Raw genomic sequence first — 27,051 nt, 5'->3', positions numbered from 1 at the left:
AACGAAGTCTAATGTTTTTCTCTCTTGCACTTCCGCGGATGCCTCTCGCTGGCTTCCCGGGTTCAGCTCAGGTCCGCAGGTGCCCAGGTAATTCAAGAGCACATCTTCGAAGCCAGGGCCATCGGGAGCCTGGACCTCTCAGACAACGGTAATGACATCTCCGAGATCGCTCCCTGCCTCTCCCTGCCTCTCCCAGGCTCTCCCAGCCTCTCCCTGCCACCAGGCTCCAGCACATACAGACACCTTGAGCCAGAATTAAAGTTTTGAGCCTGAACGTAAATAGTGGGTAAACTGTGACCTAGAGATTGCTGAATTGTCATTATGAATTATTCATTATTAATTGTGTGCTGTCATGATATTATTAGTTTTACACTATTCAGAAGCTGAGCTGCACCTTTAAATTAAATATTTACTTTTAGTCAACTTTATTTGATAATTGCCTTTTATTTCCAGATGAACTGTAATTTATAGGCTGGAATAGTAGGCGAACAGCTGCTCTAAATTTGATTTATGTCAAGAACTCTGAGCAGCTCATTATGGAAGGTGACCAATAAGGTGATGTTACATAATAAGAGATATAAAAGAAATGTAAAAAACGATTAAAAGCACAGTGATAGTTGATAGTGTCTGTGATTCGGTTTGTTTTTATTTTCAGTGACTGGATGTTTTATTTTCAGACAGTTTTATACAGGATGGGTTGAGGTAATTAACAGTCATTTCAACACAGGTGTGGCTGTTCTTGCTTTCTGTCTTAGAGCAACTTCAAAATCATGTTCTGTCTGAAGGTGTCTTGTTTTTCTGGGACCTGCTGGCCACCGTATGATTTGGCTCACAGTGGATCCCAGTTTACTGTTCATAGTAAAGACGTGCCTTGAAGAAAAGATTACCTTTTTTTTTTACTATATCTGGGTCTTCACAGATGAGGGCTAACCATTTATAGGTCATGTTCTGAATAAAAAAAAATAGATTTGTTTTCTTACCATTTTAAAACAGGTAGTCGTGGGTTTTACAATAATAATTAACCAAAAAGGGAAATTATGTAAGAGAAAAAAGGAAGCACCCGGAGACATTGAGCACAATAGGCGACAGAAAGTGAAATGAAAGTCACACGCATAACGGGCAGGGAACCACAGCAGTGTGCCACTTCGCCTTTTCAACAGGAGGGAGACTGCCAGTAGGTACTGTACACTTAGGGCTGGAGGACCACCGGTGTGCCAGATAGATGGACGGTTTTAGAAGTCTTTCTTTTTTGGAAGAAAATCAATGCCTCCCTAAATTACCGTTTTTAAGTCCTCTGCTGGCTGTGCTCCCGTGCAACAAGCTGTCTACGGGCACAGACACAAAACTGATTAAGGCAAGGGATAATTCGCTTATGTTTGTTCTCAGTAAGGGGTCAGCCCCTTCACATCCCATATCAGGCTCATATTGCTGCTTTTATTGTGCTATGACGGAGACAAGTATGACAACAAAATACGTCCGAATTTATATTGTCGCTGTATAAGAGTATAAAAATCCAATTATCTCTTGGAGCTGAGAGTGTGCCAGGAGTTGTTTACATCAGTGATGGGAAACCCTGGCCTTTTTAATTCAGTTCATTGCCCTAAATGGCTCTTCGGGACCAGTGACGCTGTAATCTGGCCCTGCGTTATTAATCGTGGAGTGTCTGCCCCTGGGAACAGGCCTATCTCACCTGCTGGGGAAGAATGATCACACAAACTGAATGTACAGTTTCCTTGTTAATTCTCACAGAATGCACGAGCTGTAAAAGACTCAAAACAATGACAGTATCAGCATTTACAAGCAAGGGGTCATAATAATAAAGGATTTAAAACATGTCTGGGGAAAAAAAAACAGCTAATCTCCAGGACTTTTCTCTTTTGCGATTCGTTGGCAGGAAAATGGTGAAAAGGACACTGAACTGGCTTGCAGTTATGCAGACTCTCTGTAAATCATTGTCACGTTTAGGCCAAGCAGAGGTTAAGGAACTTATAGGCACAGGAAGGCTGGGCCTGGGTTCATCATAGGTTCATCCTGGTTCATCCTGGGTTCATCATCAGAGATGAACCGGACAGGCGCAGGGGGTTGCTGTCTCTGCTCACCTGCCTGTGGTGTCCCTTCTCTAAAAGGCTTCGACAGCGACATGGTGACCCTGGTGCTGTCCATCGGCCATAGCCAGTCCATCCGCCACCTCGCCTTGGGGAAGAACTTCACCATGAAGTCCAGGTCAGTCCGGCAGCTGGTACTGCCCCAGCCCCCAGTCAGAGCACAGGGGCAGTCCCAGAGAACAGGCAGGGCATACTGTAAGACTTTCTGATAGTGCTCTTAGAGGGCAATTTGTAACTGTAAAGCAAATCCTCTCAGACAGAGCATTTTCCACTCTGGTCATGACCTCATACCCAGCGGGGAAGAAAATACAGTTGTTTTTTATGTCATATTGTCATATTGGATGACACTGATGTCATGATTTTGATGAAGTGTCTCGTTCCTCGCAGGGCGTTGACTGATGTCCTGCACAGGATCGTGCAGCTCATCCAGGAGGAAGAGTGTGTGAGTCTCAACTGTTTTGTTGTTACATCCGTTTTGTTTTGGAGCGAGGTAGTTCTGGAAGTTGTTGAGGCTGTAATTGCAAATGAGGATGCCTATCAGTATGGGGTCTGCATGTTCTCCCCATGTCTGTATCTCTGGTTTCTTTACATAATCCAAAGACATGCTGGTTATCTTGAATTATCCCTGTGTATCTACATGTCTGCGTGTGTTTGTGCCCTGTGATGAACTGACTTACTCTCCAAGGTGTCAGCATGCACAGTGCCCTGTGCTTTCAACATACGCTCAGGGAATCATTTTACTTGTTAATTATGCTTGTCTTATATTACAGTTATTTCTTTGAATATGAGACCGCTTTCTTGAGAAGAACTTAAAGCTGCGGCGTATCTCTCTCACTGTCATAGAAGTATATATCCAAATATATTGGCTTGGATATATTTGCTAAACCCAAAATTTGGGCAGAAGACTTTGTAGTCCTGGGTGAGGAATGAGTTCTGTTTCTGAAGATTTGCAGACTAAGAATTAAAGCCCACTGAGCCAACAGAGCAGAGCAGAGCTTTAATTACTCCAATTCCTATCCCTGTGAGATATCACCTCACTAATTAAACTGGAAGAACTGAAATGTCGAGATAATTAGTATAGTTCTCTCGTTTGGGAATACTAGAGCTGTTCAGAATAAATCTGTTATGCTTGTCCTGCCTCTTTGATTTTGAGTTGAGAGCAGCACTCTCTCACGCAGATCCTCTTTCTTTCTGGAGCAGTCTGGCTTTCTGGCTGTGTTTTACAAGTAGTTTTTGTCCAGGATCACTGAGACTCCCAAAGGGAATAAAACTTTGAACCGTTTCAAGCTTCACACCCAGATTCTGTAAATAACATAATGTTCTCCGCTCCTAGCTCTCCGTGAAGCTCCGCTGCAGTTGAGCAGGCTAGATGGCTTTGTGAATACAAGCAACTGGGGGAGCTCACATTCCAACGAGCTGTAGACAGTGTTAAATGGTTGTTGCCCATTTGGGGATGCAACTTGCTCGCTTTTAAGAATGATAAATCAGGTGTTCCTAGTACACACTGGCTACAATCCAACAACAGACTGTAGGTTGTTGGGGGAAGCACAGATGCTGTCTAAAGCATAGCAATCAGAAGGGTCTTCACCGACTAGCGCAGACCACCGGAGAGCCACAGAGAGGCAGTGTCCCACTGCAGAGACCACACATCACAGCCTCCGCCTGACACTCCGGTGGAGGTGTGCTTGGCTGTAGGCTGTTGCAGTGGACTTGTGAAGGACCCCAGCTTCTGAGCTGGACAGATGTGACGGAGCTGTGCTCAATAATACACCAGCTATTTGGTCATTAGGGATCCCGGAGTAGAAAGGCAGCTAATTAGGCGTTGCGTGGTGTTATGGTTATGTGACGATGTGTAAGACCTAACAGGGGAAAACATACATGGCAATAATTAACATGATTTCACATTTACAAAGAAAATCACCATTAATAATGTCCTCCACCGTTGACCTCATAGGTCCAGTGTAGCAGTGATAACCCAGAGTAGGCTCAACGCTTTCCTTGTTGAAGTTTTACATGTCGTGGATCAGACTGAGGAGCTCATCTTCGTGAAGCAGTAGTTTTTGCTGAGCTCGGCGCTCTCCTGTTCCTTACAACCATGCACTCACCTGCTCATTGGCATGACCTGTCCTAACTGCTGCTGTGTTCTGCACCAGCCTCTGGAATCGCTGTCAGTGGCTGACTCCAAGCTGAAGACCGGCACCACCGTGCTGATCAACGCCCTGGGCAGCAACACCAGCCTCACCAAGATCGACATCAGTGGCAACCTCATTGGAGACACTGGGGCCAAGATGCTGGCCAAGGCTCTGCAGATTAACACCAAGCTCAGGTATCCAGGCACAGGGTCTCTCAGGGAGTGCACACCCAGAAGGGTAGAGGAGATCTCCTGATCTGTATGCTGCCTTCTGTATTGACTCTACTCTCAGCTTGCTCTGCACTGAAGGAACCTAAGCCTGTTAGGAATGAGCAATTAGGCCCTCAAGAACCATTTTACTGTTTTGTGCACTCCTAGCTGGCCTACGTTTCTTCAGGGTCTCTCGAGTGGAGGTGTAACTCATGTATCCTACCAGAGATTGAGCAACATGAAACATGACATCAGCGACAACCTCATTGGAGACACTGGGGCCAGGATGCTGGCCAAGGCTCTGCAGATTAACACCAAGCTCAGGTATCCAGGCACAGAGTCTCTCAGGGAGTGCACACCCAGAAGGATAGAGGAGATCTCCTCCTGATCTGTATGCTGCCTTCTGTATTGACTCTACTCTCAGCTTGCTCTGCACTGAAGGAACCTAAGCCTGTTAGGAATGAGCAATTAGGCCCTCAGCAATTAGAACCATTTTGCTGTTTTGTGCACTCCCAGCTGTATCTGCAAGGTCTCTCGAGTGGAGGTGTAACTCATGTATCCTACCAGTGATTTAGCAACATTTAACAAATGAAAGGGAACAGGGGTCTTAGCTGATTAGGGTCTTGGTTAATTGCCCAAGGCTGACCTAACTGCTTAACTCTCTGACCTTGTTTACACCTTATAGGGTAATAAACTGCTACCGACCAATCCTAAATGTATTTTTTTGTAGGGAAATTTTGCTCATGTTCAAGAATAAAAGCTTGTTGCTGTCCTTAGAAAAGTGAGTGAGAGACTAGGTTAACCTGTTAACATGCTTGATTTACCAGTCATGTGGTTTACTGAGAAAAAGAGTCTAACAGGACCAAGTGGATTTGTCATTTCAAATGATACATCCAGAGACAACACATTGCAGCTCAAGAGGACATTAATAGTACTTTCTTTAAAAGTTCTGCATAGGGTTTAAAATGTGAAGACTGCACAATGTTTTTTTATGAAACGTTGAATATTGTTTTACTGAAAATGTTTTTTTATCTGAGCCTTGTCCTGGGCGCTGCTGAGATAGTCCAGACAACACGTGTCTCTACAGTGTTTCCTAGTCAGAGAAGCACATACACCAGTATTCTATCCCATGCAGAAAACTCTCCAGCCCCCTGTGCTCAAAAGCGCTGTAGTAATTCTTCATGTTGGACTGCCCCTGTCCGTTTCTTCCCCGGCACAGAACACTAATCTGGGACAAGAACAACGTCACGGGCAGCGGATTTCTGGATGTGGCGAATGCAATGGAAAAGTAAGTATAAACTCAATGACCTGGGCAAAGTAACTGCAGAGCTGAATTAAATCGGAATTGCTTACACTGGAATAAAAAAGTCCTGCTGCGGTTTGGGTTGGGTTGTGTCAAGTGTAGCTTGTCTTTCCAGGAACTACACCCTGCACTCCATGGCCATTCCCATGAGTGATGTGTCCCAGGCCTACCGCAGCAGCCCAGAGAAGACAGAGGAGGCCTTGCAGAAGGTGGGGGTTCCTGTATTAAGGAGTAGCCAGTAGCCCACTTACTCTCGACACCTAATGGGACCTCAAATGGAAGAGGACAAGTAAGAAAGTGAGCCAGGGATTGTGAAAATTCCCTTACCCTGGTGCTGTGAAGTTCCGTCTTGAAGGATGGGTAGTGATCTTGCAAAAATGAGCCGGGCTGTGCTGCTAGCCGAATGTGTCAGGGTTTCCCTTAGCAAGGCCAGACAGCTGGCAGAGCTGTGCTCAAGTAGGTTTGGGATGAGCTGGCCAGGCATCTCTTGGATTGCCAGCAAACAGGCAGCCCTGTGACCTGTATAACCCCTGCAGACTTGAGTGACATCAGCGAGAGACAGGCCGCTCTTCCACTCAGTGCTGACTCTCCCGTTGGGCGCTATGGAGGTCACAGCACATCAAATGCTGGCTGATTGTGCAGGTGGGCGTGTCTCATCCTCTCTCTTAACACAATTGGTAATTTGGGTTGACACATAATAAAGAAAATAATTACCAATTGCCAAGTTTTTGAAAAATAACCCTGACGTGCTGTCATAGCCCACATATGGTGTTATTTTTTTCCCACTGCAGTTTGAATATGCTGTTTTGTTCCATAGATCCAGTCTTGCCTGGTCAGGAACAGCCAGCGACAGGCGTTTGTTTCAGACCAGGTGTTCCGGTTGCAGCAGGGGATTATAACCAGCACCTCAGAACAGGTAAGGGCAGCGTGGCTTACCTGAGGAGACTGGGCCTCCATCTCCCAGAATAAGTGATCCACCAATTAGCTGTCGTGCTGTCTGACTTTCAGAAGCCATAACTTACATTCTGGATTCCTCATCCCTTGTTTACGAGCACTTTCTTTACAAGCTTTGTAAATGAGAAACGATGTAATCACAGGTACTACACAGTAGCTGATGCAAAACACCATTGTTTTTAGAAATATAGTCCTTTGCCCTTAAAACATGTAATGGGGACTAATTTAGGGCCTTTTCAGTTCAGAACATAAAGTTTTAACACAGAAACATTAAGTATCTAACAGCTTGTGAACAAAAATGCTGTATTTGCAACAGTGGCTTGTTAATCGCATGTAAGGGCTCCCTGTGAAGATTAAACACCTAAGGCTCTGAGAGACACCCAAGCCCAAAGTGAACGTACACGGTTCACAGGCACAGACCAAGCCTTGCGTACAAGTTGCAAACTGTGGAAACAGCAGCACAGGGCTTATGTAAGAGGGCTCTCTGTCTTTACACCACATGGAAACCATTGACGATATTGTTCCCTCTGTTCCTTCAAACTCCCTGTTGGAAACATGACATACAATGCTCATCCGCCTTTAACGGAACATATTTGCGTTTAAGATTATTAGAAGGGTGTAAGTAGGAATATGTAGTCGGATAGTCAGATCTTTTGGGTTCTGCGAAGTTCAGGTCTGCTTTCACTTAGGGGGGTGAGTAGGAATTCTGGGGAGACGGGGAGGTCTGCCCCTTGATTTGACGTGCTTCTGTTGACTTCAGTATCCATTACCCAGTTCTCTCTCTTGCCTGAGTTGAGTACCACACTACTAGGATGCTCCCAAAAGCTATGGCGTGTTCACCCTGTCTCTCCCCTGCCCTGTCCTCTCTCAGCTGGTGCAGCGCCTGTGTCTGAAAGTCCAGGACAGCGTGAAGCCGCTCACTTCCTGCAGCGTCCAGGAAGTCCAGGACGACATCCTGTCTGCGGAGGAAGTGCTGCGCGATGCCAGGGCCTCCATCTCTGTGAGTGCCCCTCTGGGAGTGCCCCCAAGGAGAAGTGAGGAAAACACTTCTCCTTCTAACAGCTCTCGTAGAGCAAAGTCCAGGATCAGTTCATCATCCTCAGGCTGGATTACCTACTGTATGTACAGAACTGTTTCTGCTTATTTCTATTAAGGCTCAGCTGTGTGACAGAGAAGGCCTGTTTTTGACAGAAAAATACAACAAATAGCCAAGAGAATATAGACAGAAAGTGGGCACTGTTTTTGCTTTTGATGCTCTATTACAGACAGATCAGTTTCTGTATATATAAAAACAAAAAAAAAACTGTGCCGAGCTTGTGTGTGGGTGTGCTGTTGACATGTTTGTGCTGCAGCCAGTGGAACTGTTCTTCCTTCTCTCAGCTGCTGCCAACCCTGTATGAGCTGGGCAGAGCGCCATCTAGTGCCAGTGCACTGCAAGACAGGCTGAACGACACAGCCCGGGTCATCACCAATGACATTACTGAAGAGATTCAGGTAACGGGCTCCTTGAACCTGAGCCATCCAGCGTATGCACACGCCAGAGTAAATGTGAAACGGAGTGTTGAGGAGAAAGACAGGAGAGAGGATAGGTGAGGTCACAAACTGCTCCTTCAGTTAATCAAATTCTGAGCTCTAAATGGGCAGAACACCAGTAGACAAGTCCCTTACGTCTACTTAGAAGCAGAACTTCATTGACTGAGAATCTCACCATTCATATTAGTAATTTGCTTCTATACAAGGTCATAAGGTGCTTCTGTATGACCATGCTCTTGGAATCAGATGTGCAGCCCTTATTAAGAAGAGCAACACTATGCGTTTGTTTTGCTTTAGGTAGACTTAAGAAGCTATCTCCACACTTTTGCCTGCTCCTTGCATTTTAGTGCTCTGAGATTTGATTGCAGCTTTCTCTTCTTAAGGACGTGCTGTATATCGTGATGCTGCGTGCAGAGTTACATAAGCAAAAAGAAAGGTTACTCATCGTGGCTGGGTGTATCGGTTACATAACTGTGCCCCAGTAGGAGGTTTAGGCGATGTGAGAGGGTGGCAATGTTGAGCTCGCTGGGCCCTCAATTGAAAACCACTCAACTTTAGAAATCAAACTTTGTTGGAGCATCTTTCACAGCTGCAGAGTCAGGACAGGCACAGAAACACCAGGAAAGTGTCTGCATGTTTGGTACTTTCTGATATTTTTTGGTGCAACTCAATTATTATTTTACGATGTCTTTATACAGTTGCCACTTTATATGCGAGCTTTGCAATGAACAACATTAATAATAATTCCTTACACTTATGTAGCACTTCTCTGGATACTCCACTCAAAGAACTTTACAGGTAATGGGGACTCTCCTCCACCATCACCAGTGTGCAGCTTCACCTGGGTGATGCGCCAGCAGCCATAGTGCACCAGTACGCTCACCACACACCAGCTCTCAGTGGGGAGGAGATCAGAGTGATGAAGCCAGTTCATAGATGGAAATTACTAGGATGCCATGTTTGGTAAAGACTATGGGGAAATTTGGCCAGGACGCCTGGGTAACACCCCTACTCTTTTTGATAAACACCCAGGGATTTTTAATGACCACAGAGTGTCAGGACCTTGGTTTTATGTCTCATATGAAGGATGCCGCCTTTTTACAGTGTAGTGTCCCCAGCACTACACTTTGATGGTATACTGGGGCTTTAGGACTCACACAGACTGCAGGGTAAGCTCCCCCTGCTGATCCCACTAACACCTCTTCCAGCAGCAGCCTTAGTTTTTTTCCCAGGCTCACAAATCCCAGGCGCACACCTCCTGAGCTTCAGTTATTTGCCAGTGGTGAGTTGCAGAGCAATATAGCTGCTGGAGAATTAAGTAGAAGGCTTAAAGTTTCTGCAGAACTTAGTTACTAAATTTCCAAGCTAATAGGCTCAAGGCAGAGGACTCCATAGGATGCACTATAAGTTCAACTTAGGAATTTGCAACACAGAAACCACAGGCTTTCCTAATCAATACTGACGGAAATCAATACGGACGAGGAAGAGGCGGATGTCATGAGCAGTGTTTGCAAGAAATATGCTGGAAGTCAAAGGTTTCTGCTTTGGTCGGATTCTCAGGCATTCTTCCTGCTGTCACAGGACCTTGTCCAGTGCATGCTGGGCGCTGCACAGAGAAGCTGCCCCAGGTTGATCCAGAGGACTGCTGTCCGGGACCAGCTGGCCAGCTGTGTGTCCAAGAAATCGAGGCAGGCAGCCAGTTTTGTGCAGGAGACACTGATGCAGCAGGCGGGAGCTCACATCAGGAACAAACTCAGGTCAGACACGCGCACATCTGCTCTGTATCTCTAAACCACACTGTAACCAAGGGTTTAGTCATTAAAGAGCTGTCCCTTAGGAAGGAAGGCAGGAAGAAGTCGACATATGCCACTCTTGTGACAAATCAAGTGCTAATTGAGGACAAATGGAGCATAAATCACAGCAGATAGCAAGGGCACTTGTAAATGTGAAGGCAAATGTGTGTTTGAGTAGCTCATTCTCATTCTCAGGAGCTACTTATTTTTATTTACATTTTGGCAGGAAAAGAAGCGTTTACATCTTCTTTTTTTAATATCCTTGAAAGATGGCCAAGGGGTTTTATCTGGATATAGGCATAGTCCTGGGGGGTCTTTTTTTTCACTTTCGTGTTCAGGCTGTGTTTTAGCTGGTAACAGAATCAGTGAAAATTGGCTTTTTAGGACTGGCAGTGAACCCCTAAGAACAATTTAATAATAATAATAATAATAATTGCTTACACTTATATAGCGCTTTTCTGGACACTCCACTCAAAGCGCTTTACAGGTAATGGGGATTCTCCTCCACCCCCACCAATGTGCAGCCCCACCTGGATGATGCGACGGCAGCCATAGTGCGCCAGAACGCTCACCACACACCAGCTATCAGTGGGGAGGAGAGCAGAGTAATGAAACCAATTCATAGATTAACTGAAGCTGTGTTGTTAGAAGACCGCTGTGCCTTAATCACTAGAAATAATTGAAACTCAATTAACATCTCTGTTCCTTTGTGATGATGTGATCTTCTCAGGGTATTTCAATTTCTTTTGTGTGAAATGTATAATTTTCTGTGAAACCCGGGTGAAGGGCTACTGACTTCATCCTGTTCTATTTCTGTGTTGTGTTCCTGCTTTTCATGTCCCTGTCTCTTCAGCGAGCTCAAACTGTCCATAAGCGTCACTCTGGCTGAGAGCATCATCGACGAGATTTTACAGGACTTGTCAACGTCTCAGCAGAAACTGGTGAGCGGAGTCGTGGGGAGCTGTGAGCTGATTCACTCTTGGCTGGGGAAGAGTCGGGGCTCAGACATGAGGCAGGGGGGCCGACTCACCACTGCGCTTGGCAGCTATTATACTAAGAACAGCAGCTGAAGTTAATTCTGAAGACACAGCAATTTAATTGGAATATTTCTTGTGAGACAGAAGGAGACACAGAGTGGTAGCTGTATAAATAGGTAGTCATACGACAAAATAAGATGTACAGATACTAACATGCCGAGTTAATGCAGACTACCACTAGAACTCAATTGTTTGTGAACTGCTGTCAGAGTCCTTATTAGTGGGGAAAAACAGGAGGAAATGAAATAGCTTTGGTCCTGTTTTGGATTTGCAGCTGTGCCTGTATAATCAAGTGCTCTTCCTGACATTGCTGTCTGCTAGAAATTAAATTAAGTTGCCACTCCTTAAGAAACCTAGGAATAACACAAAATTGCCTTTTTTTGGTATTAAAGTCACTTTTATTGCACAACAAAAGCTGCACCTGGCTGTGATAGCCAAGGATGTGTTTGGTAAATGCCAGTGATGTGTGCATGGTCCCAGTGGTCACAGGTCAAGTGGAGTTGTGTTGTTAATGGTTACTCTGGTGCAACTATGAGCCATGCTGATCAGTGTCTTGTGGAAGGATTAGGGAGGAACTCTTCTGAATTCATTCTGGTAAGACCTAAAATAGCATTGATTACCTGTTGGATGCTACACAATGTGCCAGTGCCTGGTTCAGTGCTGAAGCCACCAGAGAAGCTGGCTGTTGGCCCACTGCTGTGCCCATCTACCATATTCACTGACAGTGGTCAGGGTTCTGAACTCGTAAATGGAAGGCTGAGGGTTTCAGGGTTCACTGCAAGGCTATATTTATATTTTGGGGTTAGAGAGAATCGGCATTGATGTGTGCTTTGCAAACCACAATATAAGTCAGATGTCACTTGTAAAAACCTATAATTTACATCACAGAATAGACTAAATGTCCTCGTCTGAGCAGCGCCATGTTCTGTGATTCAGAACGAGGCAACAAAACCTCCGGTGACATGAAGCAGCCTTATTACATGGTAAACACGCAGCTTGTGAAGACCTCTCTCTTCATCCAATAAAAATATTGCTCTTGACTTTGAGACGGTTTTGCCGACAAATCATACTTGCTAACTGTGCTTGCAGATCACAATGGAAACTTTCTGTAGTGAAATGTCTACTGTACAACCCGTACTTATTCACTCGTACATCACATTACGTTAGTCAGTACAGTGACTAGTGAGCAGGAAGGGCAGCTTTGTGTTGCAGCTTGTACAAACTCTTGCTCTTGCCCGTGGCCAGACCAGTGGTTTGTGACAACTTGGCGACTTTACAGCACTTTCACAAAGTTCATGATTTTGTGCCGAATGCTGAATTTATCAAATTTTGCAATACCATCAATTAATTTATTTTTTTTAATAACCGATCTGAGAAATTGGGACTGCAGCTCTCCTTTAAACCCCCCGGTGAGACCCGAATTGCTCCAGTGCAATACCCAGTAGTATAAATGGGTGCAAATATAAGTTGCTATTGGATAAAAGTGTGGGCCAAATAAATTAGAACATCAGCAGTAATTAATTGAGACCTGAAGGCTGAGCGACTCTCGGCTCCTTCCCTCAGGACCAGCATGTTTCAGAGCACACACAGGCCCCTCCAGCGCCTAACGAGAAAAACTCCGTCAAGACCAACATTCCGCAGCTCCGAGTGGTGGAGATGGAGTTCCCGACAGATGAGGTGAGGACAGTCCTTCTCTCCCTTCATTTCTGTCTGTCCCACCATCTACAAACCTGAGCTACAAAACGCCTTTTCGTGCCAACGCGTTGTGGCGGTTGGTGTCAGCAGAGGTCACGCTCGATGCTTCTGCAGACAGGACCCAGTCAGCTTTACCACTGAAACGCGAGCCCCAAAACAACGCAGAGCAGGGAGGAGAGAGTTTGTGAAAATTCAAGCTCACTGCTAAAAAACTGCAGCTCATGCAATACAGAATGTGGTCACTACGTCACTGGCTCATTGTTTTATTTCTGTCAGTATGTTCCAGGTATCTGGCGGAACTCCATTCACACCCGGAGCATTCGACCTGCACCATCTGTGAAGAGTAAGTATGTTGTTCTTGGTCCTGAAGCAGAGTAAGAGGTAACAGGAGAACACATGCTTCAGGGTCAGAGTGATGAGTTAATTAGGTCAGGCAATCAGTTTAGAGTTAAATTCAATCTGTGGTCAGAGAGAGGTCCTCTCGAAGGAAAGATTGTGAGTGTGATTATCACTACAGTGTAGGTAGCACTTTTTCCTTCTCACCAGGGCCTTGTGTTGGTTTTTAAACCATATTGCCAGACAATCCCTACATCCTAAAGCCCTTTTAGGAAGGAGTAGTTAAAGCACATTGAATATTCTCTTACAATCATATCTCCTTTCATTTTAAAAGGTTAAGAATGTAAACTCATTGTGTGCGCGCAGGATGTTATTAAATCATTGTCTGGATGTGACGGGGAGCGCTGTGTGGTTCCCGCAGGCTCTTGTGCGTATGTTTACACTAGCTGCTTTTTACCTTATTTTGAGTAAATTTGCATACTGGTGTGAGTCACAGTTTTAGGCCCCAGGACTCTGATCTCGCTCTCTTCCTGCCCGAGAGGGCTTTCCTGCCTGCTGCTCTGGGATTCCCCTCCCAGAGTTCCCTGCTGGCTGTCAGTGCTGAAGGGATCAAAGGCCGTTGGGGGAGGTGGGGTGGGGGGTGTGGCCGGTGATATGGCTCTTGAGGATGAGAGGGGATTACACTACCCCTGACAATAGATTAGCAGCGCTGTGCTGTCCCGTAAACCTGGGGTTGGGGAAACTGGAGCGTGACCAGGTTACTCACACTCCACTGAGCCTCTGGACGGGGCTGGGGGGAGGTGGGAGGAGGGCCCACCGGCAGACAGATCCACCCCGTCTCTCCTAAGCAGCTCTCCTTCCAAACCTCATCTGCCCGTGCCTCCTGTCTTCGCCTCAGTCCGCCTGTCTGCATGAGGTCTACTCCTGCTCCGCTGTGTGCTCTCGCCAGGCTGCGCCATCGGCTTAACGATGTGTCGCTGGTGAAATTCCCTTGCTGCCGCATTCAAGCGACGCACATCTGCTCTCATTTGTTGCATTTGAACTAAATAGATCGAAACGCCAGGTAATAAACAAACGTGAACTAGATAACCCCAGGAATTCGGCTTTGTGGGTTCATTAATTTCTTTTCCGCGCACTCTTGCAAAGAAGGCTGGAGTAACACCCCCAAACCTTAACTCCACTCCGATTTCACAAAGGCTTCAGAATGGCTGCATAGGAAGCTAATGTCCTGGGCTGGAGTGGCCCTGTTTGCACAGGTGCCTGCCCCACAGGACCTGGTCATGTCTGTTCCTCTCTCCTTTATTTCTCTTCCCTTTCTCTTCACTCGCCCTTTTTTTTTTGCTGCCCTCCCACCCACCTCAGAACTCTTCTACTCCTCTTTCATCCTTTTCTTTTCTTCTGTGTTTCTCCCCCTCTCTCTCTCTCTCTCCCCACTGCGCTGCCTCGCACCTTCTCTCTGTTCTCCCCCCCCCCGCTCACTCCTGCTCCCCCCCTCTCCCTCCAGGTTTGCTCGACGTGGTGGAAGCAGAGGCCCAGCAGGAGGACGGGGAGGCGGAGGGCGGGCCGAACGGGCCGTCAATCAGCCGAGCGCCACTGAAGCTCAGCCCCGCCTACCCGGAGGATGCTGCTGCTCTTAGCAACAATCTGCCTCCGCTCTCAGAGCCTGCATCTCCTCAGCCCCCTATGGACCTGCCCATTGAAGGACAGAGACTGAAGCACTACACCCGCGCTAGGCCCAGACCCAACCGCAAGAACAAACTGCCTCCCAGCAAGCTGCATGTAAGCAACCTGCCTGCTGAATCTTGCCTTCTGCATCGGGGAAGGGAGAAGGGGCTGGGAGTGGGGATGGTGATGGAGAGAGAGAGGGAGAGGGAGAGAGAGGCTGCCGACGATGATCTGAAACGGAGCATCCTGCAGGATTGTACAAGGGCTCCAGTCGTTCTTCAGCCACTGCAGATCCGGAGCTTCTGTCTCTGCCTACAGGAATCTCTGTTCTTGTTTAACTGTATTTGGCTGGTCTGGCCTTTTCTGTGTCTGTTGCACGCCTAGGGGGCTACCTGACAGCATTTTGTTGTTTGCTTTTATTTCCCCAGTTTGCTGCTGTGGCTCCTGCTCATCTTGCTTTATTTTTCTCCCTTCATCCTCGTCGCTGGGGTTGTGTTTTAACATTGGAAATTGCACTGCTAGGATTACAGATGCCACTGTGTCACTGCCACTGCCTGTGCTGTTACAGGCGTCTTAATTATTAATGTTTCCACATAAATGCGGTCTCTCTCTCTCTCGTTGGCGGACGAGGAAACAGGCTTCTTGAAAGCAGGGGGAGGCTCAGATCTTTGCGTGTTTGATAAGCCAGGCATCACTGTGGGGCTGTGTGTGTGTGTGTCAGGGTTTGCTTCTTGTATATATTTACACTGTGTTTGTGTGCTTGGACTGGAACTGAGAGCGGTCTGATTGGTGTTGATAGAGACCTGGAGCGTTTGAAATTGCACAAAATTCTTGCCAGTCTGCTCACCTAGAGATAAGTGTCCTCTGGTTTGGAAACACTGCAGACCTGTACTGGTTGGGAAGAATGCCTGTTTATAGATGTGGACTATCAGTTTCACCTGAGATCATGCAGTTTTCCTGGTGCTTGCCTCTCCTGCGCTCAGATTTAATTTTAGCTGACTTTACGTAATGGGACACAGCGCAATATAATCGGAAAGATTCTGGGGAAACAGGATGGGAGACCACCTGCTTGCAACCTGCAGTCTGAAGGAAGGAGGGTTCGAGCAGAAGATCCTCCTTTTTCTGCTGCAGCAGGGCTGCTCTGTGTGCATGTTTTTCTGCATGGATCGGCGGCGCTGTGTACTGTACATCCATACGGGCTCGTGTATCGGCGTGTGCGGGGGATACGGGCGGCAGCTGGGTCAAGCAGTTCAACCGGCTGGCTGCTGCAGAGGGGAGCTGCATATTAATCATGATGATCAATCAGGGAGAAGACCCAGCCCCATAACAGAGCCTCTGGAAAGGGAGCGTAGCAGGTGTGTGCTTGTGTGAGAGACCGCATGCTGGATTTGTTGTCTTGCGCTGTTTGTATAAATCAGCGAGTGGGCTACTGTTTCGTGTCGCGGTCTGCCTTGGTTTACTGAGATTCGGTATTCCTGTTTGCGAGTTTCACTGTTGCTCTTGTTGCTGCCTGTGTCTAAGCGTAGTGCTTTGAGTTGAGTCTCTATGTGTGCAATTGTATCGACGTGGGGCTTTGGGTATGTAGGTCCTGTCTTGGTGTGAAAGCCCATGTTGTTGTTTTTGTTGTGATTTACATCTGTTTATATAAGAAAATACACAAGGCTATTAAGAGAAAAACCCCTTCTAAAGGAGTTTCCTTCCAACAACAGAGAGTGCAAATGGACACTTCAATGAGATGCTATAGCCATGAACTTTTTCTTTTTCTGTCTTTGCCACAAACACCTGCGACGGTCAGGCCAGCTCTGAGCCCCCGCCAGAGAGAATGGCGGGGTGGTATAACGAGATGGATGGAATGCAGGGATCCAAAAACATGTCTTGTTTTATTTTAATTTCTGTTGCAACGTATTGATCCGCCTACAACTCTCCCCCAAGAGAAAAGGCCGCCTGCTCTGGAAATACTTGCAGATTGCCTCAAAGAGAAAGGAAGGCTGCAGCTGCTGCTGCTCTCGACCAGCTGGAGAGCTCGTGACAGCGCATCACTGCTCTGTCCGTTAGTCACTGCTCACAAGAGGGAAGCCGGTGACTGTGAGGTGTCTCACTCGCCCACTTAGCAATGGAATCTGCCCTGCCTATATCCCCATATCAAGCAGCCCTTTTCAAATGAAGATTGTCTGACATACTGTAGAATCCACAGGTATTTGAAGAGCGTATACAGAGAACACAGCAGGGCAGTTCATGGCAGGAGGCAAAATACCTCTTTCTTCTCTGTGAAACGCCTTACTTCACTAAAGCAAGAGTGAAAGGGACAAGAGTCAGAATAAATGTCAAAAGCAAGGCAACCCTTAAATGCCTTAACGCTTCCAAAAATTATAAGGGCAGTCAGGAAGCTGCAAAAATCCCCGTGCGGTAAAAGAGAAGGCTAAAATCGGAATGGTGCATGCCCGTCTCTGAGCTGTGCTGTGCTGCGCTCTGTACGGCCGTGGGGACTAGGCAGGATTCCACCTGGCAGCCAGGAAAACATTTGGCTGCAGAGTCCCAGCTCTTCAGCGAGCACTTCAGCTGTAGTTGAGAATGAACGATTCCAGGCTCGCCTCCTGTCTTGAAGTGACCGTTTTGCACATTGTTACGTTTCCATTCAAAATGTGGTGGAATGGAAGGTTTTGAAGCCGGGCCTTCCGATAGGCTCGGAGGAGCTAAATAATTTATCATCAATTTCATGCAGCTCCATTCTTGATTTACATATGGTTGCTATAGTTTTGCAGTCTTACTTAATGCAGCACCCACACTGCCTGAAGGCCAGAGTCTGTGCAGCAGTACTCTGTAGCTTGATCTGAGAAAACTGCGGCTTCCCATTAAAACGGGGAATCCACCACCATTATTCACAGCTGTCATGAGACATCCTTTCTTAGTTTCTCTCTGTAAAACCTGAGTGATGCCATTGCCAATTCATTGTTGTCGAAAATCTAAAGGCTGTTTCCTGTTCTGTGCAGAACCGTATGGAATTTAGAAAATAATTTTTCTGAATCCCATTGTGTTGGTGTCTTACGAATACGTGAATTGTAATAACAATATCCCCCTGGCCAAGATCAAAAAAGCTCAAGTCCACAGTGAATTTGTATGAGTAGTTAATTCAGGATCCCTTAGAGATGCAAGAAATCAGGGATTCAAAAAGCAGGGCTCTTGGTTTATAATGGCATAAGTTTAAGGACTAAAAATAGTGTATTTGGATGATATGGAGGGGCTTTATCTTGAGTTAACCTTTAGCTGGCTTAGGAGATGTTTTGAAAACAGGTCCAAGCAAGCATGTCATATAAAAACAGAACACCTTTGGAGAGTATCACTGGACATTTTCACATGAGGTCATGATTACTGGTTTTGTTCTTCCTTTCTGTCTGATACGTCATCACTAATTGGTTTATGGCAATGTGACCTAACCTCAGAAACAGCCTATGAGTTCCAGTGGTGCCTCTAGGGTTTAAGGAATTTGATATTTTGCCTGCGTGAGCTCTCTTCTTTCACATATCGCAGGCAACCAGATGATCAGACAGGATTATCAGGGCCGGGCCGGGCCCCACAGTACAAATTCTCTGAAAATTTTGGTTTGTTCCGTTTGCACAGATTTGTCAGATATATATTCACCACTGGCAAAAGTCAGATTTGTCGTGTCACCACTGTGATTATTTAAAATTTGTGATCCCCAGTTGTTGTTTTTTTCATTTTTCACCCTCCAAATCAGGAGTCAGGAGTTTTTGATCTGCCTGCTGCTGAAATTCTCACTCCGAGGCTCGAGCCTCGGGCTGTCGCACACGCCTCAATCGCGGGGAGCTAGTCTGAAGCCGGAGAAGTGGCGCCACTCTCACTGCCACAGGGTACCGAGCAGAACCCAGCGGTCGTGGTTGGGCATCTAGCAGAGGAACGCGTGGCCTGGCCTGTCGAGCGCAGCCTGCTTTGCAGACGGGCACAACAGCAGCACGTGTATCCTGGCGTTCGGTGACGGCGGATGTAGACTGGGACAACCCCCTCCGTGGGGGGGGGGGGGAAGCCCCCCACCATCGACTGCAGCCTGTCGGTCCCCGTGGCAGGACAGCGGCTCACCCCTGCCTGTCGTGTCTGTCGGACAGGTGCCGGCCGCCGAGGGAGAGCATGAGGCGACCGAGGACATGGGCAAGGTGGACGAGGGCGTAGAGGAGTTCTTCACCAAGAAGATCATCCCAGATGACCCCACGTGAGTTGCGCTCGCTGCCTCCGCCCCTCGTTCTCGGCACAGTGTCACGAGAGTCTCCGAGCTCCTCCGCAGCAACGTCAGGGATGGGAAATAAGACTCCCTTCGCTCAGCAGCTTGAGCCACTGGCCTCCTGGTTTAGAATGACGTGGCACAGGGTGACGTGGAGTTCAGGCGTGAAGAATATCCAGCACATTTGCTGTTCTGCTATGTGCTGCGTGTTCATCACAACCTGTACAGGTGTCTGCAGCCTGTTAGACTGGATCAGACCACCAGGCAAAGGGAGGCGTTCTCCATCCTTTGCAGTTTTTATTCACCCTAATTTTGTTTAACCTTGAATATTTCAATAATCTAAAATGTATTGGGAGAATCACCCATAATTAGGGCTCAGTGTGGTTCGCTGTATTGTGGATGTGACAAATGCTGCAATAATGGACTTGCCATCGCAGTTTTTTGCAGGGTACTGGGACAGAACACATAAGCGCTGCAAGCAGTATCTCTGCAGGGTACAGGTTACCTGGATTTGGTGTTTACTGCACAGCATCTCCCATCAGCCGCAGGGATTTGCAGTCCATCCTTGGCTGTTCTCCCGCCTTCTCTCCAGAAATGGAGAAGTAAAGATCACGCATGCGTCTGCCCACCGCTGGTTTCTCCATGGAGTTATTTTTGCCAGATCACTTCGGAGTCTCTGCGACATTTTCGTGTGACGTCCAGTTAAAAGAAAAAACCCTGGAAGAATAAAATAACCGTGAAACCTTTAGCGAAGGACATGCCGTTCATTTAGCCTTGCCTGCAAGGTTGCGTTTCGACCACACACAGACGTCGAGCGTCGGTGTGGGTTTAAAGGACAGATCCGACAGAAATGGCCAAATGGGAAGCAGAAGAGAAACTGACCTGAGATCGTAAAGCACAGCACCAGCTTGACCGTTCTTTAACTGCAGCACTGAGAGACAAGAAATGAAAGTGGCTTACTTTCAGCTTGTCGAGAGATGTCCTCAGGTGTGAAAACACAGCTGGGGAAACTGTCTAACCACATTTAGACCACATGTTAAGGGAGTGTTCTGCTAGCACAGACTTTCCTGAGCTTTAGGATGTTTTCTATGAAGGCGCAGTTAAGAGAAATCAGTTCAGGTTGTGCAAAATAATACAACCGTCCCAGCTCATTTCAGTTTTGAAATCGGTAACTACGACTGGATGTTAAAATTCTACCACTGGATTTGGTAAATCACTCATAATTAAATTCAAACTTTTTCTTGCTTTTTCTTACCCTGACAATAGCTGAGCTGTCATTTCATTGATTTTCATCCCCACCTATAATTTCACACACGCGGTTAAAGATTTCACGTGATGGGAAGGGTTTGTTGCCAGACAGTATCCTTGTTGCATCTAACTTGGCTTCTGCCGGACGTACCAAAGTGTCCGTCTCCCGAGCCAATACTGGCGGATGTGAGTGGGACAGACGTGCAGAGAGACGCAGAGTGTGTCCAGGCTGGCTGTAGCAGCAGGGCCTCTCCCACGGACGAACACACCAGGTCAGGGTGGGCTCTTGTCCTCTCTGACGCCGGTCTCCCATCCCTCCGCAGGAAAAGCCAGCCGCTGGTGAAAGCACAGCACACGGAGACCTCCTGCTCCACGCCCCCTTCCGGCTCCAAGACCATCAAGAAGAAATTCGGCGATTTCTTTGCCTTCAAGAAGGTCCGGTCGGCGCGGGGGCCTGAGGGCAGCCCGTCCGCAGGGGTGCTGAGGCTCAAAAAGACTTCGATCGCGGACCTGATCCGGCCGCTGAGGGAGGCGGCCCGCGCCGAGCGGGAAAAGGCCGAGGACGGCGCCCCCAGGGGGGCAGCGGTGCCAGCCGCGGCCGCAGGACCGGGTGCAAACCCCGCCCCAGCCCCCCTCGCTCCCCCCGCGCTCGCCGCGCACACGCCAGCCGGCCCCGCCCCGCCCCCCGCCGCGGACCCGGAGACGGGCAGGAGCCCCGACGGCGACTGGGAGAAGAGCCGCACGCCCGACGCGGAGAGGAGGCTGAAGCCGACGCGCCGCTCTCTGAGGGAGGGCAAGTCCCAGTCGCTCATCCTGCTGCCCGGGGTGGACCAGGAGGAGCCCGTGCCTGGCGGCCATGGGAAGGTAACATACCGCCAGCCGCGGCCCTGCTGTGCGCTGGTAACCAGCACATCAACTAGAGTTATTGCAGTACAGGGACCTTCGTGCTCTCTGTGCTCAGATCATCATAATCATCCTCACACTTCTAGAGCGCTTTTCTGGCCACTCCAGTCGAAGTGCTTTACAGATAATGGGGAATCCCAGTACCGCCACCAGTGTGCAGCCCACCTGGATGATAGGCCGGCAGCCAGAGTGCGCCAGTACTCTCCTTACACACCAGCTCTCGGTAGGGAGGAGAGCAGAGTGATCTAGCCAGTTCAGAGAGGGGGGAATATTAGGAGGCCATGATTTTTACCATGATATTTTGGCCAGGGGGGGATTTGGGCCAGGACATCGGGGTAACACTCCTACTTTTTTTCGAGAAACACCCAGGGATTCTTAATGACCACAGAGAGTCAGGACATCTGTTTTACATCTCATCCAAAAGACAGCGCCTTATAATTGTTCTGCAGTTCAGTGAGGAGAGAGTTCACAAGAAAGATGAAGGTAACAGATGGTTGTCAGTGTTTTTTGAGGAAAAACCTTGACTCGCAGGACACGTTCAGAGTATACCGAGGTTTTGTGTTGTCCTGTTTTTTAACTTTAGCTAGTAAGTACAGTAATTTTAGAGTGGTTTGTTCTTCATTTCCCCAGAACAGTTTTGTTTGTAATTAAACATTGCACAACGATCTGCCTCTGCATTGACACTGTTGGCTGAAGTGCATTAGAGGATCCCTGCTGTCAGAGACACTGATCCCATTACAAATACTGTACCTTGTCCTATCCCCTGCTTCATGCACAATACTCAGTCTTATTTGTCTTGCCTGAGCATAAAACTGGGGGCTGGAAAGAATACCTCTAATCATGAGCTGCTTTATATAAAGATAAAAGTCTTTATAGAAGAAAGGCGAGAAAAATCCAAAAATCCAATTTGCAATCGCTCATTTTTAAAAAAGCAAAAACATCTGAAAGATCTCTATCTGGGTTGCAATTCATTTGCATTTATCACTGTCAAACACTCAGAGCCTGTGGCATTAAGAGCACTGTATAAAATGAACTTGATTAATAGCTCGAGAACTTTAGCAATGCAGAAATACACCAAGGAGTAAAATTGTACAGCGGTTGGGCCAGGCTGTGTTCAGTGCTTATCGCTTCATATCTGCCACCCTTTAAAGAGCTCCTCTGCCTTCGAGATGGCTGTTTCTTGAGATTACAGTGGGGACAAAAACTTCAGAGGACCTGACAGCTGAGTGCTGCCTCATTGTTTAATTTGCATGGTCTACCTGCTCATTGTTTAAACTTTAATAATAAAACAATAACCTTCATTACCTTAATTTTGCTTATTTATGATTTACCCTCTCAGATTGCATCTCTTTCTGTGTACATGTCTAACCTTGGCTCACATACTAGAGTTCAATCACACACTGTGATCTATGAGAGTTCATGACTTGCTCCTTGAGGTCTAGCAGAAATACTTTGCGCCAGGTATTCATACCAGAGAGGTAGTCCAATGACATCTAAGGAAGTCTTTTTGTTTTGCTGCCAGCAGTCATGTCCTCTTCCTCTCTCCCAGTGTGCATGCACCTGATAGCAGTCTTTCTGCGCAGAGCTGCACTGTAGCATTTGAGTTGAAGACCAAGGGGATTCTTGGTGGGGTTATTAAGCTCTGCAACAGGAGTCAAATTTCTTCCACATAAATAGTCCCTTTTTTCCTTCCAAAATTCTATCGTTCGAGTGCTGCCTCCATCAAATTTAGGTTCACCGTGAAAGGTTCGTTTTTGATAGGATTTGATCCGAGGTGTCAAAGAAAAAGAAGCAGACTTGGACAACCTCAAGCAAAAATAAATGGAGCAGACGTGACTCTCGGCGCGGCACCGCAATAATTCTGTCCCACTTTCTTGTTGCAGAAACCTTTTTCAGATAAAGGCCCTCCTGAAGGCCAGTCCACCTTTGAACACAGAGTCCACGCCATGCTGCACCGCATTGGTGTCGCCAAGGTGCTTCCCTGTGACTCGAAGAAAGGCCAGGTGAGGCTGCCGGTTTGGAGTGGGGTTAGCGCTCAGACTGCAGGGCAGGCTGTGCCTGGCAGAGTGTTGTGTGTTCACTGCACAAGGACATTGAATCATGACTGCCTTGTCATGGAAGTTGTTTTCCGATATTGTAAGGATTTTTACGGTAGGAGGATTCTGGATACATTATTGAACTGGGAAGTCCCAGAGGAAATCTAATTCCACTATCACCAATTACCTTAACCCCAACATTGTAGGGCTTATCCAGTGCTCCAGGTATGAACCTGTACTGTATATGAATCAGAATTCTTACAATCTGTTTTTGGGATTTGTCACCTGTCACTGTGGTTACACCCAATATTTGTACAAAAAGTAATCTGGGATATTAATATATGCAGTTTGGACTGTATATTGCTATTTAAGCCAGAAACTGGCACCTTCTGCAGTACAGTGCCCCCTGTCATGACAGTAAAGGCACTGATCTGGATGTTGTCCAATGGGAAGAGTGCCACCTACTGGCCAAACTGCATCACAGCTGTGACCTGTGTTTCCACCTGACGTCTCTCATTGAGTGAATTCTATAACAGTCTTTGACATGGTACAGGTGCTGGTTACAATGGTTAATGGGATGGAAAGGTTATTGCAGACATCAATCAATCACATCTCTTCATTTCTTCTGCAGAATAAGGAGGGAGAATTAAGAAAGGCTGACTCAGAAGGTAAGTTAGTAATGAAATTCATTTAGATGAGAAGCAGAATGCACAGGAGAGGTGCGAAGGAGTCTGTTATGCAGAGCATTTCAGATGTCTGACATGCTTCCTGTTAAATATTCATCCTTACTGTGCCGAAGTGTCTTAGACCAGTGCAGTTCACTCTTGAAGAGGCAGTCTACCAGGTATTACAGATCACTTAGAAATGTCACTGGTTTGGAAACAGTGGTCATAGAGGCCAATTGATGTAAATAAAGCAGGCACTGTGACCCTCAAGGAGTGAACATCAATGTGTATTAGATTTTAGCACCCCTCTATGCTAAACAATAACATTATTTACCACTTATTTGAATTATTAATGGAAGAGAAGTATCTCTGGTTGGACTTGCCCAATTATTCTTATTATTTCAATTCCACAGAAAAAAAAACAGAACTTTCTAGCTCCAGTACTTTTTCTAAGGCATTTGTTGGCATCGCCGTCCACAGCGTGACGCAGGCTGGCAGTCGTTCTTTGTGCTGTGGTCTCTTGATCGAGTAGTGCTGCCGCGAGGCCTGGTCAGCTCCGGGTTTTCTCTCCCCAGGCACCATCATGGACAGCAAGCCCGAGCCGCCCCCCCCCTTCCTGAAGCCCCGCACCATGTCCACCTCCTCAGGTAAAGGCAAGAGCGCTGCTCTCGTTCGTCCGTGGGCCGGAGTCCCGGCAGGAAGCTCGCTCACTCGCCTCTCCCTGTTTCCTCCTCCCCCACGGAGACATGAGACGGCCCGCGCGACCGGCTGCCGCGGCGGAGTGTCCCGACAGGCCCGCCCCCAGGCCCCCAGCGAGGCCCCCGCTCCCGGACCCCGGAGAGCCGCTCCTGATGCCCCGGGCCTCGCCTGGAGCCTCCAGCCAGCACAGTCCCTCCCCTGAGGCGCCCGCGGAAGGGGACCCCCCGCTGCCCCGCTGCCCGCGAGACGCCCCCACCCCCTCCCCGCGCAGAGGCGCCAGCCTGGGCGAGCAGCAGGGCAGACCTGAGCGGACAGCACAGGCCCTCAGCGAAGGTACAGGCCTCCGCTGTCAACAGCACAGAAGCAGCACAGGTTCAACTAGTCTTATCTCAGTTACCAGACCTTTCTGCCTCCACTGAAGGTCCTTCTTCAGAGTTTCTTCGGTGCTATTTGCACTACCAACCACAGCCAGAACATGCCTGGTGTTATTGCTTACTGTACGTTGCCTCTAGACCCAGCATGGCATCACTTAGCTCGTTATAAATGCATTAGTTGTTAGTGGCATAGTGTTTTCAGTCGTGTCATAATCCTTTTAAAAACAGAAAAAAAGTCAGCTGTAGGCTAGACAGCTAGGCTACCACACAAAAGACGAGCAGTCGTGTATTTAAACTGTAGTAACCGAATGTGCAACATTCATACTCCAGGCCATCACACTCTGATGTCCAGGTTTTTTGTTTTTATGGCGTTCAGATGCTGAAGAGGTCAGTTTAAAACCGTGTTGCATTCTGGGCGTTGCCCAGCGATGACGGCGCGTGCGTCTTGTCGTGCACCGCTGCCTGTGCCAGCAGCCGATTAACCGAGTTCGGCCACCGGTGATCGCAGCGCTACCTGTCCCTGCCTTCGCAGACAATCTGCCGAAGCCCCGGCCGCGGATGAAGCCGTCCCCACACCGGCGCGCCGTGTCCGTCCACGAGGAGCAGCTCAGGGAGCAGGGAGCCCTCCTGGGCCCAGAGGGTGAGGCCGACCCCCACCTCTTCCTCACACACAGAGCTGTAAAACGTCACTTTAACTGCCCAGAGATCCTGCGCTGTTTTCTTTTCGTTTTTGTAGGTACAGAAAACAAGTGCCACGCAGACCACACAGGGAAAAACGGGGTTAATTGTTTAACTGAATGTCTGATGCCTGGGATTAATACAGTAAATACATGTCCAGCATCAGGCTGGAGCTTGTTCCATGCAGTAGTACTGTAGGAGACTGAGACTGCTGGGTTTCCCTGCAGAACTGAAGGCCGCCCTGCCCAGGCTTCAGCGGTCACCGGTATGGAAGAGAGCCAACCGCATGGAGCTGCCTCCCTGCAGCGAGGACCAGCCAGGCGGAGAGGGAGGTGAGCGGAGGCCTCTGACACAGACGCCGTGCTGCAGTCCTGAGACGGAGAGCATGATCCCCACACGCTTTTAGTCATAGGAGAGGGACCATAAAGGCTTTACAGTGATCTGGAGCACTAGGCACCCTACTGTGCCATGCAGGCTTTAAGAACAGAAGAAAGCTTATCACCAAAAGGTCATTCAGGCCCCTAACCCGCTTGGCAGTCAGTAGTTAATTGATCTGAGGATCTCATCCAGCTGTTTATCGATAGAAACTAGGTTATCGGCTTCAATAACATGGCTGGTTAGCTAATTCAGGACTACTCTACCCTTTTTATAAATGCACTCCACTTCACAGTGATCTGAAGACAGTACCCGACTATACAGATGACTATAAAGTCACCAGAAATATATGTGCAATGTGCTGCAGGAGTTTGCTATATTGCTATATTGTATCCTTTTGTCATTATAAATAAAGGTTTTTTTTTTCAAAAAAAGAAACTACAGTAGGTTTAGTTAAATTCCAGATCTTATGTCCTTTTCTATAAGCAGCTCAGCATTACATCTGCAAAAATCAAGATAAAAAAGGTGGTTCTGTCAGGATTCCTGCCATGAAACGAAACGTAATTGGTCCCTGTTCCTTTATCATTCAGGAAACGGACAGAGCGAGGAGACAGACAGCAGACCGGCCACAGAGAAGAGGTCCGGGCCGAGCCCGGATACGGACAGCCACAGCAATGAGCAGCCTGAACTACACTCTGCGCAGAGAGCACCTTCAGACCAAAGAACTGACCCTCCCTCACACTGAGAAAAATAAACTGAAACAGACCAGATTCTATTTTCTACCATTCCCCTTTGCACGTCAGATTATGTACAAAAACAAGAAAAAAGAAAAAATACTATACTACATATTAAAAAAATATTTCAGATGTGTTACCAAGTGTGACAGTTTGCCCTGAAGTTGTTTGATGATGTGTGCGTTTCGCTTCTTTCCTTTTTAAAATGGCCTTGTGATCTTAAGAAAACAAAGATTTGGGGCCACTTGGTCCATCAAGCTCATTTAACATTTAGCAGCAAATTAATCCGAGGATCTCATCCAGCTGTTTCTCGAAAGAATTAAAGTTCCGGGCATCTACAGGA

General features: G+C 47.6%; 1 protein-coding gene across 1 annotated transcript in view; it reads left to right on the top strand.

The window, feature by feature from the left end:
* Positions 1-26,847, top strand: part of carmil2 (capping protein regulator and myosin 1 linker 2) — a 51,196-nt gene extending 24,349 nt beyond the window's left edge. Inside the window, exons 18-40 of the mRNA XM_088938702.1 lie at positions 67-148; positions 2,127-2,223; positions 2,493-2,547; positions 4,259-4,431; positions 5,666-5,734; positions 5,865-5,958; positions 6,567-6,665; positions 7,575-7,703; positions 8,084-8,197; positions 9,818-9,993; positions 10,883-10,970; positions 12,630-12,743; positions 13,038-13,104; positions 14,602-14,876; positions 18,884-18,987; positions 20,568-21,108; positions 23,031-23,150; positions 23,815-23,851; positions 24,424-24,495; positions 24,593-24,880; positions 25,454-25,561; positions 25,827-25,931; positions 26,565-26,847. Coding sequence (XP_088794828.1) covers positions 67-148; positions 2,127-2,223; positions 2,493-2,547; positions 4,259-4,431; positions 5,666-5,734; positions 5,865-5,958; positions 6,567-6,665; positions 7,575-7,703; positions 8,084-8,197; positions 9,818-9,993; positions 10,883-10,970; positions 12,630-12,743; positions 13,038-13,104; positions 14,602-14,876; positions 18,884-18,987; positions 20,568-21,108; positions 23,031-23,150; positions 23,815-23,851; positions 24,424-24,495; positions 24,593-24,880; positions 25,454-25,561; positions 25,827-25,931; positions 26,565-26,719 — 3,162 coding nt within the window. The 3' untranslated portion in view covers positions 26,720-26,847. The remainder of the gene's footprint in view (positions 1-66; positions 149-2,126; positions 2,224-2,492; positions 2,548-4,258; positions 4,432-5,665; positions 5,735-5,864; positions 5,959-6,566; positions 6,666-7,574; positions 7,704-8,083; positions 8,198-9,817; positions 9,994-10,882; positions 10,971-12,629; positions 12,744-13,037; positions 13,105-14,601; positions 14,877-18,883; positions 18,988-20,567; positions 21,109-23,030; positions 23,151-23,814; positions 23,852-24,423; positions 24,496-24,592; positions 24,881-25,453; positions 25,562-25,826; positions 25,932-26,564) is intronic.
* Positions 26,848-27,051: the final 204 nt, after the last annotated feature.

Source organism: Atractosteus spatula, chromosome 21 (genome assembly GCF_055471065.1).
Source record: "Atractosteus spatula isolate fAtrSpa1 chromosome 21, fAtrSpa1.hap1, whole genome shotgun sequence".
NCBI classification, from domain to species: Eukaryota; Metazoa; Chordata; class Actinopteri; order Semionotiformes; family Lepisosteidae; genus Atractosteus; species Atractosteus spatula.
This window is presented reverse-complemented; position numbering and strand designations above follow the sequence as displayed.